Source organism: Crocuta crocuta, unplaced genomic scaffold (genome assembly GCF_008692635.1).
Source record: "Crocuta crocuta isolate KB4526 unplaced genomic scaffold, BGI_CrCroc_1.0 scaffold762, whole genome shotgun sequence".
Classification (NCBI taxonomy): Eukaryota; Metazoa; Chordata; class Mammalia; order Carnivora; family Hyaenidae; genus Crocuta; species Crocuta crocuta.
In genome coordinates this window covers 285,114-302,290 of record NW_027529524.1, presented here as the reverse complement: position 1 = coordinate 302,290, position 17,177 = coordinate 285,114, and the positions used below count along the sequence as shown (strand labels likewise).

The following is a 17,177-nucleotide window of genomic DNA, read 5'->3' as shown; positions in this document are numbered from 1 at the left end:
CCAACTGTAAGATAATGACCTGAGCAGAAATCAAGAGTCAGATGCTTAACTGGCTGAGTCACCCAGGGCCCACCGGGTCTTCATTTCTGACTCCGTATTTGTCTTTGACTGTTCGGAAGAGTCTTCCTGGCGACACAGGTACTTTTTTCTCCTTTGAGCTCACTTACCTCATGTCCCTCCCCTCATCATTCACCAAGAAAATCTGTGAGAGCTTGCCTGTGAGTCCTTTACCTGCATCTTATTCCTCTTTTTAAATTTTCCTTCGTCTCTTCAAGTCCATCTACTGAGACACGGAAACAGAACAGCTGGGGGCTGGATAAAGGAAGAAAGACAGAATTCACTGAGTGCTTGCTATGCCAAGAGCTATGCTAGGTGCTCTCGTGTAGTTTAGGTCTTCTGTTCTCTCGTGGCCCCACATGCAGTATCTTCATTGGGTAGATGAGACTTAGCAACTGGTTCAGCTTGCACAGCTAGGGCTGCTGGGGAAGCCTGGGATCATTTGGAGCCCTGATGCCTGAATGTCTGAAAGTCCTTTGGCTGTGATTCAGGTGCCTGAGAATGCAGCCCTTCCCAAGCTCTCCTGCAGGCTGCAACAGCCGGAAATCTCACCTGAACACTTAAAGTGCAGGACTTCCCCGGTGGAATTCCCAGAGCTGGAAATTCCCATGCCCTGAGGGAGAGGTAATTAGGTTCAGACTCCAATTTCCTGGAGGAGGGGCATATTTGGCTTGGCTTTGTTTTATGTAGGGTCTCCAGAGCCCAGTAGTCTATAGAGTGGGGAATGGGTTCAGGGATCTTTTTTTTGTAACTTTTATTTGCATTTATTTTATGGGTTCAGGAATTTTAAGCCAGGTAGAGAGAGAGGACTTTGGGGAGTGGCTCCCCACCCCCAAAGAGAAGCAGTCTCAGAATTAATTCCAACAAAGAGACCATGTTTCTTTTCTAGGCACATTTTATTTCTCGCCACTGACCAGTAGGGCGGTTACAGACATAACTCCCCTGGGGAGCAGAGGTTCAGCGATGTAGTGACAGTCAGTCACCAAATCAGCATTAATTAGACAACTCGATCAGATAAATATTTTTAAAAATATGTAAGCAAAAGGAGGCACAGAGGCCAGGAGGCCAGGTGGGAAGAGCCTAGAGTTCAGTTCCGTTTTCACAGAAAACATGTCCGAGTCAAGGCAGCCCCTTCATTCGGTCTCCCAGGACACCCCAACCTCCCAAATAAATACATTCATCAGTAAATAAATAAATAATAAATAAATAATAAATAATAACAAGTGCAAACATAAATAGAGGGAGCTGGCCCCGAGAGGGAGGGGCTGGGCTTTCCATCTCAGGGAAGAGTCTGGAAACATCTGAAGAAAGGGGGGTCTGAGGTCCACTCATGTCAAGTTCTAGATGAGATCTTCTTAAGGGATGTTCTGAAGTGTTCTGGCCAGAAAGGTTCCCTGACCTCCACATTCCAGGTGTCTCAGGTTGCATTGAGGAATCCAAACCTGAGATCTCCAGTGAATGCTGGAAGCCTCAGTTTGAATTCTTGCTGGTGGCCAGTGCTCCAAAGTCCAGGTCCCTGGATCTTAGGTTTGTAAGTGTTGTTATTTAAAGTTCTAAGCTTGCGGCCCAGCCCCGAGCCCCTCATTCTCTTTCTAAGCCAGAAGGGGATGAGGGGGTCAGAAAGAGCAGATAACAAAGGGGTTGAGGTGGGCAAGGATGGACGTCTGGCCCCCTCACAGGGCAATGATTCCAAAGTAGACCTGCCCGGACTCGGCAAAGTCGAGATAGTCAGGCAGATTGATCTCAGCGCTGAGTCGATCACCCTTCTCCAGTTGGAAGACCCCTCCCAGGTAGATGGGCTCATACCAGGGCTTGGCCTCAGCCCCCTCTGGGGTCTCCCTCTGGCAAGGGCTCTTAATGGCAGAGAGGAGGTTGACCTTGGTCTGGTAGGAGACGGCAAAGCGGCTGATGGTATGGGTGAGGAGCACATGGGTGGAAGGGCATCTTTGGCCCGTGAAGAGGACCTGGGAGTAGATGAGGTACAGCCCATCTGAGGGCACCATCAGCTGATTGTCTGTAAGCTCCACACCATTGGCCAGGAGGGCATTGGCACGCCGACTCAGCCACTGGAGTTTCCCTTCAGCTTCAGGGTTTGCTGGAGGGAAGAAGAGAAGAAGGGAGGGGTAAGTCAGTGTGACCCTGTCAGTTCTACTCTCCACATCCTGGCCCTCAAGTTCTGCCCAACCCCCCACCCCCCACATCCGGTTCCTGTCCCCTGTCTGTCTTCCCACATCTCATGTGGCCATGAGGTTCTGAGTGTCCCCCTCAAGGCCTGTGCTCCTCCTTCACTCTCTCCTTGAGCTCAGGGAGTCCTTCTCATACCATCTCCATGGTCTGTCTACCCTCAGGCCGGGTTCAGCCCCCCAGTCCTAGCCCTCTACATCCCATCTGCTTCACCATCCTCCAGCTACATCCTCAGAAGTCTTACCTACAACATGAGCTACTGGCTTGTCACTTGGAGTTCGAGATGATGATCCTGAGGAGGAAAGAGGAAAGAAAAGGTGAGACCCTTAAGCTTCCTGGAAAATATCCCATTACTTTGACTTCCATTCCTCCTCCTCCTCAAGCCAAAATGCTGAATTTCCCCCACTGCTGCTATCCCAGAAATAACTCCCACCCCCACCTAAGCCCAGAATCGGGAGAGAGGCTTTGGAGACACTTACTGAGTGTTTGGGGCAGCGGGTTGATTAGTTGGAGGCCATGTGGGAGCTGTAGGGGAGAAGAAGGAGGTTTAGCAACAGAACAAGTCACCCCTAAATGAGAAACAGCTATGCTGCTTATAGAGCTCATAGTCTAGTTTTCTCTCTCCGTTCATCCATTGATTCATCCATTCAACAACATTTTTCACTGTCCACGTGCCAGACACCCTATCTTCATCTTCCTTATCTCTTTCCTCACCTCTTTCCTTATCTCTCTCATATCGCCCACATCTTTGTGTCTCATGTCTTTATTCATATCACTTGTTCTTTTCCCATCTCTCCACACATCTCTCTCTCTCTGTGTCTATGTGTATGCTCATTTCTTCATTCAAGAAGTTTTTAGAGAGCACCTTCCGTGTGCTCCATCCCTCTCTCTCTGCCTCCATCTCTCTCCACATTTCTTTCTGCCTTCCCGTCTTTCTCCATGTTTTCTCTCTCACCCGTCCCCATTAGTACACCTCCTTCTCCCACCCCATTTCTTGCCCTCCTTATCTCCCATTTCTCTCTGGGTAGGAGAATGAGCCAAGCCTTGGTGAGGCACTCACCTCTTCCCTCTGGGGGCCAATCACTCCAAAGTGCAGCAGGCAGAAAAGTGTGGTGGCTCCTGCCACAAGGAGGAAGGAGAAGAGGCTGAGGCACAAGCACCTTCTGGAGCCCTGGAGGCCCCCTGCCTTCTTGGGGAGTGCCTCCTCGGCCAGCTCCACGTCCCGGATCATGCTTTCAGTGCTCATGATGTTCTTCTTAGGGGGCTCAAGTCCAGCTGGGAGATGGTAGAGCCCTAAGGCAGTGTTTATGAGAGAGAGAGAGAGTCGCTTGTCTGTTTGTCTGGGGGTGTGTCGTCTGAGATGTTATTTCCAGGGGGGTCTGGAGTTGCTTCTCTCTCTCCTGGTTGGTCCCCTGGTGTCCTCGCTGAGGGAGCTTCTGCTGGCTGGGTGTGCAGACAGCTGCATTTATACACCCTGTGGCGAGAGGAGGGTGAGAGGAGGGCGGGGAAAAGCTCTCATTCAACCAGCGGAAAACTTCCTTGGTGGAGAAACCCATGAGCTCATCTGGAGGAAGCGGTAGTGGGCCCTACACCTTCTGTCTCGGTTTCTTCTCCATCGCGGGGGTGGGGGTTTGGAAAGTTGGGGACACCCAGGCATCAAGGATACTTCCTACCCACCCCACTCAGGTTCTGAGGAAGATTTGCTGGGCCAGTCACTGCTGTGTATGTAGGACTCTGGAGGTTGGACCCAGTTTCTCACTGCCCCCAATTCCCATTCCCTCTTTTTTTTTTTTTTTTTTTTTTTTTTTTTTAGGATCAGGTCTGTGTGGCCTGTTTCCCTCTGATTTTCAGACAGGAGTAAGGTAGGTGTAGAGTTAGAAAAGGGAGGGGCTTCAGAAAGCTGAGTCCTTGGTGGGGAGAAACCTCAGAAGGGGACCTTTAGGGGAGAAAACTGTGCTGGGCCCTGAGACGTGTGTTTTGGTCCCTGGGGGAAAAAGAAGCTTGACAGAAGCAGCTTAAGGCTGGGGATGTGGATCGGGGCCTCTGAAAGGGCTGGAGAGGGGGTGGTAAATATCAGGGACATGCCCAGGACAGCCCCAGTGGGATTGAAAGCAACCCTGGGAATTCACAAACTCCATGAGGGCAGGCCTTCTCCTTTCATTCTGACCAAGGACTCAGCAGTGATAGTTTCAGTCTTGGCTTCCAAGGGAATCTGAGGTCTTGATTTTTGCACGAAACCTCCATCCCTCAGAGCCCCTGTGTGTGGCCATGTATCCCAAAGAACTCCAGCTCCCTCCAGAAATCTGGAGCCCTAGCCCTCAGGGCCCTTCTGCATCGCTAGGTCTCCTAAAGTGTCCCCTGTGTTCCCCACCCCCCCAGACTTGGGGAGTCTCCCACTCCTTGGGATCCTTGCATGGCCATGTCTTCCAGAGAGTCCCCAGGTCCACCTCCATGGTCCTGAACACCCTTTGGTGTGATCACTTCTCCCAAGAGGCCCTCTGTAACCCCGTTTCCTCAGAGCCTCTACATGTGGCTGCATCTGCCAGTGGTCTCCTGCCCTCCACGCCTTCAGACCTTGGACCCCCATTTCTCCTTTTTCTTCCCAGCTTATCCTTTGGTTTCCCTGCAGCAGCTCTGGTTGCCTCGCCTCTATGACTCCACCACACTTCCCCCGAGCTCCTTAGGCTCTTTATCTCTTTGTATGCCCAAAGTTCTTGTCTCTTCTGGGGCCTCTGTCCTCCTGTTCCTGAGAGACTTGGGAAATTCTCCCCTCCCAAACAGACAGACATAGACAACGTTTCAGAGAAAAGAGGTTTATTGGGCTTCATTGAAGGTGCAGATGTCTTCTCATGGGTGTCTGGTCAAGCAGTGGCTGGATCTTAAGAGTCTCTTTTTTTCCTTCTAGAGCTCCTCAGTGTCTCAGACCCACTTGTTTTCTCTCTCACTGGGTTATCCTTATGCTGATGTTCTCTTGCTCTTCATCTCTTGGGTGTATTTCTCTCTCTCTTCTGATGGCCCTCTATTATTCCCTTCCCTCCATCCTCCATAAATAAATAATTTAATTTTTTCCCTTCATAAATAATCCCCCCTCCGCTGCCTCCTGTCATCCACTCAAGCTCCTCCATGTGTCTGCCCCTTCCATGGGTAGGCCAGGCCTTCCTTAGATGGACAGGACAGATGAAGAGCTCTGGGTGGGAATTTCTAGGCAGACTTGAAATCCTCAGCCTTTCATTGGGGTAGTTCAGGGGGGTATGGTCCTCTGGGCTGCCTAGAATTCCTTCTTTGGAAGCTCCAGGTAACATGAGCAGGGGAGACTTGAGACAAGTGGAATGGTGGAAAGGGGTGTGGTGACCCTTGAAGTGGTCAGAATGGAGGCAAATGGAAGAAGGTCTTGAAACCAATTAGTTTTCCTTCTGGAGTTTTCTACAGAGCAAAGGCTCCAAAGAAGACACTACTGGGGCTGAGGAGTAGGTGGGAGATGCCATCTGTGTGAGTGGATAGCTGATCTCCCTGGGTGAGCAGGAACACAGCTCCCTGGTACACAGAACGCACCCAAGGTCCCTGTGGCCCTGGGCACACGGACTTCTGAGCACTGAGGAGAGGCACGTGGAAAGGGTACTGGGAGGAGAAGAGCTGGACCTCATGGGCCAGGTAGAGAGGGGTTGGGGTGGCCTTGGGGAAGCAGCCTTCCCCGGAGAAGACCACCTGAGAGTAGACAAAGTAGAGGCCACTGGTGGGGACCAGGAGGGAATTGTTGCTCAAAGAGAAGCCATGGCGGAGGAAGGCACGATCCGTGTTTGCTCTCCAGCGCAGTGAATTCTGGGTGCTGGGGTCTCCTAGGAAGAGCCATAGGGGATGGGAGAGGTCAAGAACCTGGGGGTCAACAGTCTTAATCCTTGAGGAAGTAAGTGCTGGACTGGGTTCCTGGGGGACGGTTGGGAAGATAGATGGGAGAGGGATACCCCTGTTTGGAGAGGTAGAGAAAGTTGGAGGCGGGGTGCAGTAGATGTTTGGTTCCTTGAAGGGGGTGTAAGAAGAGATCTGGGGGCTACATGTCTGGAGGGCCAGATGGTGTTTACCAATAAGATGAGCAGCAGGTTTGAGGGTGCCTTGTGCGAAGTGCTTCTGAGGGTGCTGATAGGCAGTCCGGGCAGCTGAGGGTGAGATGTCAACACCAGGAAGCCCCTAGGGGAGAAGACGGTTGAAGGTGGCTCTAGGGCCCAAGTTTGGCTGGGCCACCCCTGAAGCTCCCGTTCTCTTGCTGTCTCACCTGAGCCTCAGGCGGCAGGGCCAGCAGCAGCCCCAGAAGGAGGAGGAGGGGGGCGCTGCACACCCTCAGGAGGTAGAGCCGTCCAGGTGGTGTCATGGGGAGAACCTGTGGGGAGAGAGACAGTAGGTGGGGCGGGGCAAGGTGCGGATGACGGCCTCCTGCCCGCCTGCGGAGAGAGAGCCACCCAAGAGACAAGGCAACGGGTAAGAGAAGGGGACAAAATGCAGTCAGGAAAACCCCAAGGTGAGCGGGGGGGACAGAAAAAGAAACAGAGACACGGGAAGGGAACCGAGGGGGATCGTGGCAGAAACAGAGAATGTGTAATAGAGACAGAGAGAAAATGACTGGTGAAGAGTCAGAAGGAGGAAAAACCAAAACCAAACCCACCAAGCCCAGCCCCAGGCAGGAGGTACAGGAGGGGCTGGGGCGCAGGCGGAGGAGCAGGGTGCCCGGGGGAGCCCACCACCCAGCAGCCCAAGGAGACGGGGTGGGAGAGTCTCACCTGCTCTGTGGGGCCCCTGGCCCGGACGCCTGGGTCCCTTTATAGAGGAAGCTGCAGTGGCAGCGTGGCAGGCGGCGGGCGGGTTCTAGGCCCTGGCTGGGCCGGGGAAGCCCCCAGAGCTTAGAAGATGCTGCTGTTTCAGTCGAAGGCAGGAAAGGCTGAGGCCTAGGAGTGAACCGCAGGCCGGGGGCTCAGACGACTGAGTTCTGGGAAAGGGAGTGGGGTCAGGGGAACCGTGGGCTGGGAGGGGCAGGGAGCAGGGTCAGGCTTAGGAGTTCCAGAGAAGGGACGGACAGTCAGTTCGGAGAGGAGGGGGGAGCAGCTGGGGCGTGGGCTGGAGGCCCGGTTCCCTGAAGAGCGATTATATATAACACCTCTGCACCCTTGGTTGATTACAGGCTACTCTCTGTGCCCATTTCCTCCTCTTATACCCCCCCCCCCATCCTTGTCCCAAACAGCTCAACTCACATTTGTCCCAGTATGTGGACTTCCCTGGTCATCTGGCAGGTTTTATATCAAGAAGTTCCGTGATCTTCCCCTTTGCCTGCGACATTCTGGTTTATGCCTGATGTCCTGGTGAAAATGTTCATGGATCTCCCTTTTGCTCTCAAAAGTGTCCTGGTTTGGAAGATAAATGTTATGGTTCCCCTCCTCAGAGATGTTGTCACATACTCATGTATGATGAGGTCTCCTCTCACTGCAGAGGGGTGTCTTCTATCTCATCTCCACCTGAGGCAGCCCTCACAGATCAGATTTATGTAACCCCAAACAAACGTGCTCTGGTATCAAGGAATGTAGCAACTTCCAAAGTTCTTTACCAGGGAAGGCTTTGGAATTTCACACAGGAGGGGCTGGAGGGTGGTGAGCTAGGGTAAGGTGGGGACAACCACAGGATTTATCTTGAAGCTGCATTTGCAGAACCACTATTCGGTTTTAAAATTGTTAAAGATTTCTCCCTTTGAACTTGGGTACAGTTAGGCACACATCTCTTAAGAGTATAGCCTGCCGAATTTTTCCATCTGCTTATAGCCATGGAGCCATCATATTTTCAGATCCCCAGAAGGTTTTCTCATGTCCCCTCCGAGGTGATACCCTCCAAAGGTAACCAACACTTTCTGACCTCTGTCACCACAGATTAGTTGTTCCTGCTTTTGTATGTATAGATGAAGTCACATAGCATGTACTTGTTTGGGTTTAGCTTCTTTCACTCGACATGATGTTTGTGAGATTCATCCATGTGGTTGCATATCAGTAGTGGTTGGTTGGTTTGTTTCTCATTATGATGTCATAGTCTATTGTATGAATACACTCTAATTTATTTACTCATTCTTCTGTTGATGGACATTCGATTTATTTCTAGTTTTTAGCTGCTATGAAAGATGTTGATATGAACATTATTTTATTTTATTTTATTTTATTTTTATTATTTTTGAGAGAGAAAGTTCGAGCAGTGGAGGGGCAGAGAGAGAGGAAGAGGGAGATAATCCCAAGCAGGCTCCATGCTGTTAGCGCAGAGCCTGATGCAGGGCTTGAACCCACAAACCATGAGATCATGACCTTAGCTGAAGTCAGATGCTGAACTGACTGAGCCACCCAGGCACCCTCATATGAGCATTCTTATACATGAGCCAGTTTTCACTTAATTTGTGAGTATGAAAGCAAGTTTTCCAATGATGATTTTATCCGTGTTTCATAAGATTGAGAAAATAACAATTGGCTATGTCAAATATCATCATTTTTTTTTTTTAAATTTTTTAATGCTTTATTTCTAAGGGAGAGAGAGAGACAGCGCGAGCAGGGGAGGGTCAGAGAGAGAGGGAGTCACAGACTGAAACAGGCTCCAGGCTCCGAGCTGGCAGTCAGCACAGAGCCCGACGCGGGGCTCGAACCCACGAACCGCGAGATCATGACCCAAGCGAAAGTCGGACGCTTAACCAACTAAGCCACCCAGGCGCCCCTATCATCATTTTTTTTGAAGTTTATTTATTTTGATAGAGAGATGAGGGAAGGGCAGAGAGAGAGGGAGAGAGAGAGAATCCCAAGCAGGCTCTGCACTATCAGCACCAAGCCTGATGCGGGCTTGAACCCACAAACAGTGAGATCATGACTTGAGCTGAAACCAAGAGTCAGATGCTTAACCAACTGAGCCACCCAGGCACCCCAAATATCATTATTATTCTTACTGATGTTGACATGCTTTCATTTTGAGTGTTTAGAATGGCTAAAGCCCTCCCTCTATGGCATTAGGCATATTGTTGTTCTCCTCTGGCACAAACTTTCTGAGTTGTCTTGGTGTCCTGTGGCAGGCACATAATAAGTAACATTCAGGGTGTGTAGGAGCCATTTCTCCTGTTTTCCTCCTCTTTCTTGAGGCCCTTTGCTTTTCATGCCTTCCAATCTTATCTATTATTTCTTTTCACTCTCCTTCTACCTCTTTACCTTTCTCTGGATTTCACAAACATTTCCTGAGTACCTTGGACAAGCAATGAGGATGCAAATGTGAAAGATAGTCCCCTGACCTCTGGGAGGTCAAAGACAGAAAAGTTGAAAGCTGTAGGAAGACAGGAAAGTTACCAGATCATTACAATAAAATGTGTCAGTGGGCAGCCCACAGAAAAGCCATTGAACTTGGCCTGGGGGAGGGGTGTCAGGCATTAAGTGTTGAGGCAAAGAAGATGGCAAGGAGCATTCCAGATGGAGGGAACAGTATGTGCAAGGGCTGGAGGTAAAGGAGAGTATGAAATGTGCCAAAAGGTGCAATAGGGTACAAATAGAAGAAGCAGAGATGAGGCTTGGGAGGTAAGCCGAGGATACATTCTAAAGGGTTTAAAACTAAGAAAAGAAGTTTTATTTCATTCTAATTATAATGGGGAGCCACCAGTATATATATTTTTTAATGTTTATTTTTGGAGTGCCTGGGTGCCTCAGTCAGTTAAGTATCCGACTTTGGCTCAGGTCATGGTCTCACAGCTCGTGGGTTCGAGCCCCATGTTGGGCTCTGTGCTAACAGCTCAGAGCCTGGAGCCTGCTTCTCATTCTGTGTCTCCCTCTCTTTCTACCCCTCTCCTGCTCATGCTCTGTCTTTTTCTCTCTCTAAGATAAATAAGCATTAAAAAATAATAATAAATATTTATTTTGTTTTTGAGAGAGAGAGAATGAGATAGTGAGTGGGGGAGGGGCAGAGAGTGAGGGAGACAAAGGATCCAAAAACGGATCCACCATTTTTAAGTGAGACAGGGATTCATGCAAATAGGTACCTTGGAAAAAAGAGTCTGGAAGCTACATGAAGAATGGACTGGGGTATGGTACTTAGGGAGCTGGAGGGAAAACCAGAAGTGGAGGCTGGTAAGAGAGTTGTGCAATAACCCAGCAAGGAGATACAAGAGCCTACATTACATCGAGGCAGCAGCAGGAGGATGGAAAAGAGGAGAGGTTTTTTTTCAATGTTTATTTATTTTTGAGAGCGAGAAAGAGACAGAGTGTGAGTGGGGGAGGGGCAGAGAGCGAGGGAAGCACAGAATGTGAAGCAGGCTCCAGGCCCTTAGCTGTCAGCACAGAGCCTGATGCAGGTGCCCAAACTCACGAACTGCGAGATCATGGCCTGAGCCGAAGTTGGACGCTCAACCGACTGAGCCACCCAGGCGCCCCAGGAGGAGAGTTTTTGAGGCAAAATCTACAGGTCTTGGTGGCTGACCAGATGTGGTGGACAAAGAGTAGCCACAGCTGCCCCTTGTAAATATCTCTGTCGATATGTTGGCTGCTTCTTATTCTTTTAACCTCCTCTCTCTTATGTCCCTGTTGGTTTTCCTCTTGGTCCCTGTTCTTTTCCTTTTCTGTGTCCCTTTTCCTCTGGGGTTCCTTTTTCTTCCTGTTGTCTCCTTCTGTCTCTCTGATGGTAGAAGCTGATGGATCAAGAGACCTCATTTGTATTAAAATATAAAACAGTGTTGCAATTAATGGTGAGAAACTGAGAAAGGGAGAAACTTAGGTCAGAGAGGAAGACTGGGGCATTGAGGGACAAAAAGGGGAAGGTGAGAAAGAGTGATGGGGAGACATGAGAGACAGAGAGGAAGGAAGGGCAAGAGCTGGGCCGAGGCTCAGTGTCACGGGCGTTTGTGATGTACTGAAGGGCGCTCCTTGAGATGGGCCAATCTTGGTTTCAATCTCAGTTTCGGAGGTTGTGTGAAATTCGGTTTCTTTCTTGGGGAGGCCAGCAGTTGGTTTGGGGCTTTCCCTGGGTGGGAGGGGTGATGACTAGAGTCTTGTGCCCCAAACCCAGGGAAATACAGTCTCTACAGTGGAGAAACTAGTGAAATCTCTGAGGCCTCCAAATGAAGTTGAAATGACGTTAGCTTCAAACTTGAACTGAGCTTCACCACCTAAATTGGGATTTAATAAGTTTAACCCTAACTCAAATTTAACTTCTCAACCCAGATCGCAACCCAAACTCAACCCTAACCACAAATCTAAACACATACCAATAAATGAACCTGAAAGTAAACGTACCCTCTAAACTAACATAACCTTGTTTCCTACAGCTAAATGTTGAAATCTACTCATCTCCATACCTGACCCTATAGTTAAACCTAACTCTAAAGATAAGTCCAATCTAAGCCAGAAACCTGAAGTTGAGCTATCTCCTGTTTCACCCCACTATTTATCCATCCCTCCATTAAAAAAAAAAACTTTATTGGGGGCACCTGGGTGGCTCACTTGCTTAAGCATCTGACTCTTGATTTTGGCTCAGGTCGTGATCTCAGGGTTTGTGAGATCAAGTCCCTAGTTGGGCTCTGTGCTGACAGCATGGAGCCTGCTTGGGATTCTCTCTCTTCCTCTCTCTTTCTGCCCCTCCCCTGCTTAGTCTCTCTTTCTCAAAATAAATAAATAAACTTTAAAAAAAGTTTTCATTATGCTCTGGGCACTGTCCTAGGTAGTAGGTTTATGGCGGCAAAGAAATCAGACATCCTAGCAAGGCAGAAAGGAAATAACACTGAAGAAGTCAGTAAGTGGCGCTATGAGGAAATAATACAGGGCATGTGATGAGTGGCAGAGGACTACTTTAGACACAGAGGTCAGAAAAGTCCTCTCTGAGTAAGTGGCATTTAAGCTGAGATCCAAATGACAAGTAAAAGTGACCAGGTGAAGGTTTAGGGGAGAAGCATTCCAGGCAAAGGGAAGAGCCTACTGCAAAGGCTGGAAAGTAGAAATGAGCTGGGGGTGTTGAGGAACTGAAAGGAAACCAGTGTGGCTGGAGCAGAGAGAGAGTGGGAGAGGGGTGGGAGATGAGGTCAGAGAGAGGAGGCAGGATCCAGATCACACAGGGCCATGCAGAGGGAAATAAAGCATCTGGCTTCTATTCAACCATGGGAAGCCTTTGGAAGGTGTCAGTGTTTATGTGTGTGTGTATAAGGGGGGGAGGGAGGTATAGGGGATGGGAAGGAGGAGGACGAGAGAGAAAGAGGAGGGAGGCAGGGGTGATTGGATTTATGTTTTAATTTTTTAACTTTTATTAAAAATTTTTTTCTTGAGAGAGAGTGAGCTTGCACGTGCAGTCACCCAATCAGGGGAGAGGCAGAGAGAGAGAGAGAGAGAGAGAGCAAGGGAGAGAGAGAATCTCAAGCAGTTTCCATTCGAGGCATGGTGCCCCTACGTGGGGCTTATCGAGGGGCTTGATCTCACAACTGTGAGATCATGATCTGAGCTGAAATTAGGAGTCTAACACTTAGCTGACTNCTGAGCTGGCAGTCAGCACAGAGCCCGACGCGGGGCTCGAACCCGCGAACCGTGAGATCATGACCTAAGCGAAAGTCGGACGCTTAACCAACTAAGCCATCCAGGCCCCCCCCCTTTTTTTTTATAATTGGATTTGTGCTTTTAAAAGATCCTGTGTTTAGACTGGATTGTAGGAGGAAAGAGTGAAAGATGGACACTGGTTAGGAGGCAATAGCAGTAATAGCAAGAGAGAAGATGGTGGCAGCTATGAGAATGGAGAGAAGTAGATGCATTTGGGATATGTTTCAGGGGTAGAATTGCCAGGACTAGATGATAGACTGGATGGCAGGGGAGTGGGGGTGGAAGATAGAGAGATGGAAGTGGATTCTGATGAGGTGGGAAAACCAAAAGTTCAATTCTGAATAGGTTAAGTCCAAATCTTTGGGACAGACATCCAAGTGGAAACGTCACTTGGCAGTGACATAGGAGTCTGGGTTTCAGAGGCAAGATCAGAACTAGAGGGACAACCTTGGGAGTCATCAGCATGAAGATGCCATTTAATGCCATGGAACTGGAAGAAATACTTTGTCTTGTGCATCCCCTTAAGACTCCCTTCAAAGAATTTATGTTTTTTTCCCTCATAATAAATGTTATGTACCTTCCATTTTAAATTCCAGAAGCAGGAGCCTACCTCCTGTTTTCAGAAGCAAACTCCTCCAGACTTTGCCATCTTCTCCTGAACTCTCACTGGGATCTAACCTCCCTGGATTAGATTCCTTACCCACCGAGGACACTTCTACCAGTTAGTTTCACAGTATTCTATGGAACTCCTCATATATTCAAATTCTGTTTCATTTCTGAAAGTCTTCCTCTGGCAGTATTTACCCTAATGATGCTCCTTCTCTTTTTGGTGAAGGCTGCTCTTTCTTCTACCCAGTCACTAGGGGCAGGGGGCAGAGGAGAGACCGTGGTTTTGCACCACCGAGAACCTCCTTTTCTTCTCTTGAAGCCCATGCCTTTTGTATTTGCCATGCTCTTCCTATCTGCACAGAACAGTCTTCTCCAGCAACATCTTGATCACACTCTTAACATCTTTATCTCTAGCTCAGTTTTTCTTCATATCTCATCCCCACCAACATCTTTAGAGACTTCAAAACCGCACAAATGAATCTCACGCTCTGTCCTGTTAGTGCTTCAACTTTCTCAATGACAACAGCTTTCCAGCCTCTTTCCCTACTCCCCTTTAGGCATCCCTGAGCAATTTTGTATCTCAAACCTCAGCCTCACTTGGAAGGGCTACAATCTTCAATATCTGAACTCTGAATTCTCCCTCTCATCACAACCACTCCCTTTTCATACCCCCCACTCTTCCCTCCCATCAAATTAGTTCTCCATTCTCACTAAGACTTCCAGCCCCTCCTCTTTCCTTGTTTTCCTTGTCCATTTGGTTTAACTTGCACTGCATTGTCAAAAATTTCAACTACTTTCACCACACTTAAGAATACCATGATGACCTTGAAAAACTTGATTTGGGTAAACTCAGTGGTCTCATTCTTGGGGCCTTCTCCTGGGCTGCCAAACACTTCAGGAGGGAGTCATGTCACCAAAAGGGGCCATCTGCCAATTCTGGCCATCTAACCTCAGAAAGCCCTCAGTATTTCTTAATCCTTTCTTGATTCCCTGTTATACCCCTGTAGGCAATGTTTTAAAAATCCATGCCTCTTATGCCTCAACTTTCTCTCTTTACTTTCAGTTGGTGATAGTGTCATCTATTTTACTGTGCTCAAGACCCTCCAAGCTGGATCTCTTCATGTCCTTCTTTTTCCTTCACTTTATTTACATTTCATCTTTCTTTTCTTCTGACTCAGAGGACTCTCTTGTCCAAGGCTGATCCTTTGCACTGTGTATTCCACTTCCTCTGTCTTTACTATATTCTTTTCCCACATACATTTTCAGTATCTTTCTCTCTTCATGCGCCTTGCATTTTACAAACATGTTTAATTTTTGTAATTTCATGTAAATAAAAAATCCTTCCCGGGACTCTCTTTTTCCCTCAAATGTCCATTTCATCTCTCACTTTCTTTTTCTGTGTAATGTCTCCAGAGACTAGCCCCTTTGACTACCCACTTTTTTTGGGAACTGGTAAAATTTTCCTTATCTGTAAAATTCGTGGGTTGAACCAGAGATGATTCTTAGTTATCGTCCACATTCACTATTCTATGACTTTGTACCTACCACCTCCCTTTCCTCACCTCCCACTCATTCCTCAACCTGTGTAAAGTGATTTCTGCCCCTTTGGTAAGTGGAAACTGTTTTCTCAAAATTTGTAATTGTCTAGTTCCTGAACCCAAAGTATCTTTTCAACCTTCCCCTACTAGACTTCTTTGAAGGATTAGATGTATCTGCCCTGTCTCTGCTTGGCACACCCCTCCCTTGCCCCACTTGTCTTTCCCCACCTCCCTTCTTTATTGATTCCTCTTGCTTCGACTATCTTCAGGGGCTCTTCTGGTTAACCTCTTTGGAGATCCTGTCTACTCAGAGGCTCAATCTCCACTAGGAAGGGAATGATGCTCAAATCTACCCCTGCAGCCCAAACCTTTCTCTTGAGCTCAGGGACCTGCTTACCGGAAGTCTCCACCTGAGTGTTAGCATCTCAAATTCAGCAGGCCTTCTTTGAGCACTTTATTACTCTAGGTACTACTTAAAGTAATTACCTGTAGTTGTTACTTATATATTGTTTATATCATTAGACTGCAAGTTCATTGAAGGCAGCGAGTTTATTTCATTTAAACCCTTTGTTTTGCAGAGTACCCTGCTCCTATCAGGCACTTAATTTTATTGATTAGGGGCACCTGGTGGCTCAGTCAGTTAAGCTTTGGACTCTTGATTTTGGCTCAGGTCATGATCTTAGGGTTGTAAGCTCGAGCCCCGTGTTGGGCTCTGTGCTAGGTGTGGAGTCTGCTTGGAATTCTCCTTTCTCCTAAAGAAGAAATTATTGATTCAATGTCTGAAACTGAATTCCTTATCTTTCCCCTCAACCAGGTGTCTCCTTCTAGGCAGAAGGCATCATCTTTCTAATCCCCTAGGCTCAAAACTCGAGCGTCACCTAAGATTCCTCTTCCCTCAGTCCCACCATCCCAAGAGTTGTCTTGTGCTAATGATTTACCCTTTCAAGGTTTTTAAGATCTGTTCCCTCCTTTAATGCCATTTGGAGTTACTGGGGCCTAAGTGAAAGTACAAAGGTTTCAGAGTAAGATGAGCTTCGTGCTAATTGCACTACTTTTTGCAACTTCAGTACGTTTATGAACCCTTGGTTTCTTCATAACGGAGACCCACCACCCACCTTCTGAACAGTTGTTGGCAGAATTACTCATGTTAGGAACATGGCAGGCGTTCACAGAATGATAGTTGTTTTCTTCTTGACTCCTTGTCTGTAACCGCCGCAGCACTCTCCTGTTTGCTCTCTTCTGCACAGCTGTCACTATGGCACAGAAGATAAAGTCCCAAATCCTACACCTTGGCATTCTGCGGTCTTTTCTTCAACATGTGCTCACTCACACCTGTGCTTCATCTACCTCAGGACATTAATCTTTTCCCTTAATATGCCGTTTTTTGACTCCTGGCCTTGGCTGAAGCCATTTCACTTATCTACAGAGCCTTTCCATCCACCTCCGCCCATAGAAATTGTACCCATTCATCAGCACCAGCTCAAATGCCCTCTCCCTACTCGGAGTCCACCGCCCCCATGCTTTTGGATGGAATGCACCTTCCCCTTTCTGTATACACCGTGTCTTATGGTATAACATTTACTCAGCACCCTGTCTTGAATCACAACTAGGTGTGGGCCTGCCTCCCCTTCTCTCCCCTGTTGGACTGCATATATTGAAGCAGTTTGGATTTCTTTAGGCTACTTGAACTACACTGAATAGAGTCCCTCCCAGACCCTTTTTCCTAAATTAACCCAAATCTGCCCAAACCCCAACCCCCCAGTTGCGTCTTTCATCTTGCTAGTTTTGTTCCCTAATCCTGTTCTTCTAACTGAACCCCAATGCATCATCCTTCACTGGGAATTGATTCCTCATTCTAGCTCTTGAGAGCAGACATACACACTCGCACCTCCCCAGTGTTTCATGGGAGGCACTGAGTCATCCCTTGGGGATCCCTGGGCCCCCCTCCCTGCCCCCAACACAGTGGACAGGATGCCTGCTGCCTGGCCCCAGGGGGTCAGAGGAAGCCAGGGCCTCTAGGGCTCAGTATTTTTATCAACCTAGGAAACAAGAGACACAGAAGCGGAAACCCTGTGGTCAGAGAAAGTGAACAGCCCTCATCTCAGGGGAACCCCCAACAGGGCTGGGGGCCAGACACCAGGGAGGGACGTTGATAAGAAGGAGGTCTGGGGGGCCAGGTATCAGGGCTTATCTTGCTTAGGTTTTATGTGACTCTCACAGAGGG

General features: G+C 48.4%; 2 protein-coding genes across 4 annotated transcripts; both read right to left on the bottom strand.

Moving 5' to 3' along the window:
• Positions 1-951: 951 nt before the first annotated feature.
• On the bottom strand, positions 952-3,666 carry TNF (tumor necrosis factor). The gene is made up of 4 exons (XM_077760881.1): positions 3,302-3,666; positions 2,721-2,766; positions 2,486-2,533; positions 952-2,152 (listed from the first exon to the last, which is right to left on the bottom strand). The coding sequence occupies exons 1-4, from the start codon at positions 3,485-3,487 to the stop codon at positions 1,731-1,733; spliced, it is 702 nt and encodes a 233-aa protein (XP_077617007.1). The 5' UTR covers positions 3,488-3,666; the 3' UTR covers positions 952-1,730.
• A 1,372-nt stretch (positions 3,667-5,038) lies between these two features.
• On the bottom strand, positions 5,039-16,206 carry LTA (lymphotoxin alpha). 3 transcript variants are annotated; one of them, XM_077760884.1, is made up of 6 exons: positions 16,069-16,206; positions 7,482-7,631; positions 7,014-7,178; positions 6,512-6,616; positions 6,321-6,426; positions 5,039-6,077 (listed from the first exon to the last, which is right to left on the bottom strand). In XM_077760884.1, the coding sequence occupies exons 4-6, from the start codon at positions 6,605-6,607 to the stop codon at positions 5,665-5,667; spliced, it is 615 nt and encodes a 204-aa protein (XP_077617010.1). In that variant the 5' UTR covers positions 6,608-6,616; positions 7,014-7,178; positions 7,482-7,631; positions 16,069-16,206; the 3' UTR covers positions 5,039-5,664. The 3 variants fall into 3 exon arrangements, with proteins under 3 accessions (XP_077617010.1, XP_077617008.1, XP_077617009.1); XM_077760882.1 differs by lacking the exon at positions 16,069-16,206 and adding an exon at positions 8,134-8,234; XM_077760883.1 differs by lacking the exon at positions 16,069-16,206 and having other exon boundaries at positions 7,482-8,118.
• Between the last annotated feature and the right edge of the window lie 971 nt (positions 16,207-17,177).

Bases quoted from the DNA above. Each gene is read 5' to 3' on its own strand.
- TNF (XM_077760881.1), bottom strand. From the start codon at position 3,487: ATGAGCACTGAAAGCATGATCCGGGACGTGGAGCTGGCCGAGGAGGCA. The intron at 2,767-3,301 runs GTGAGTGCCTCA...TCTCCCCTACAG, and splicing joins TTGGCCCCCAGAGGGAAGAG to CTCCCACATGGCCTCCAACT. The intron at 2,534-2,720 runs GTAAGTGTCTCC...TTTCCTCCTCAG, and splicing joins CCCGCTGCCCCAAACACTCA to GATCATCATCTCGAACTCCA.
- LTA (XM_077760884.1), bottom strand. From the start codon at position 6,607: ATGACACCACCTGGACGGCTCTACCTCCTGAGGGTGTGCAGCGCCCCC. The intron at 6,427-6,511 runs GTGAGACAGCAA...CTTCTCCCCTAG, and splicing joins CCCTGCCGCCTGAGGCTCAG to GGGCTTCCTGGTGTTGACAT. The intron at 6,078-6,320 runs GTAAACACCATC...GGCTCTTCCTAG, and splicing joins ACCTGCTGCTCATCTTATTG to GAGACCCCAGCACCCAGAAT.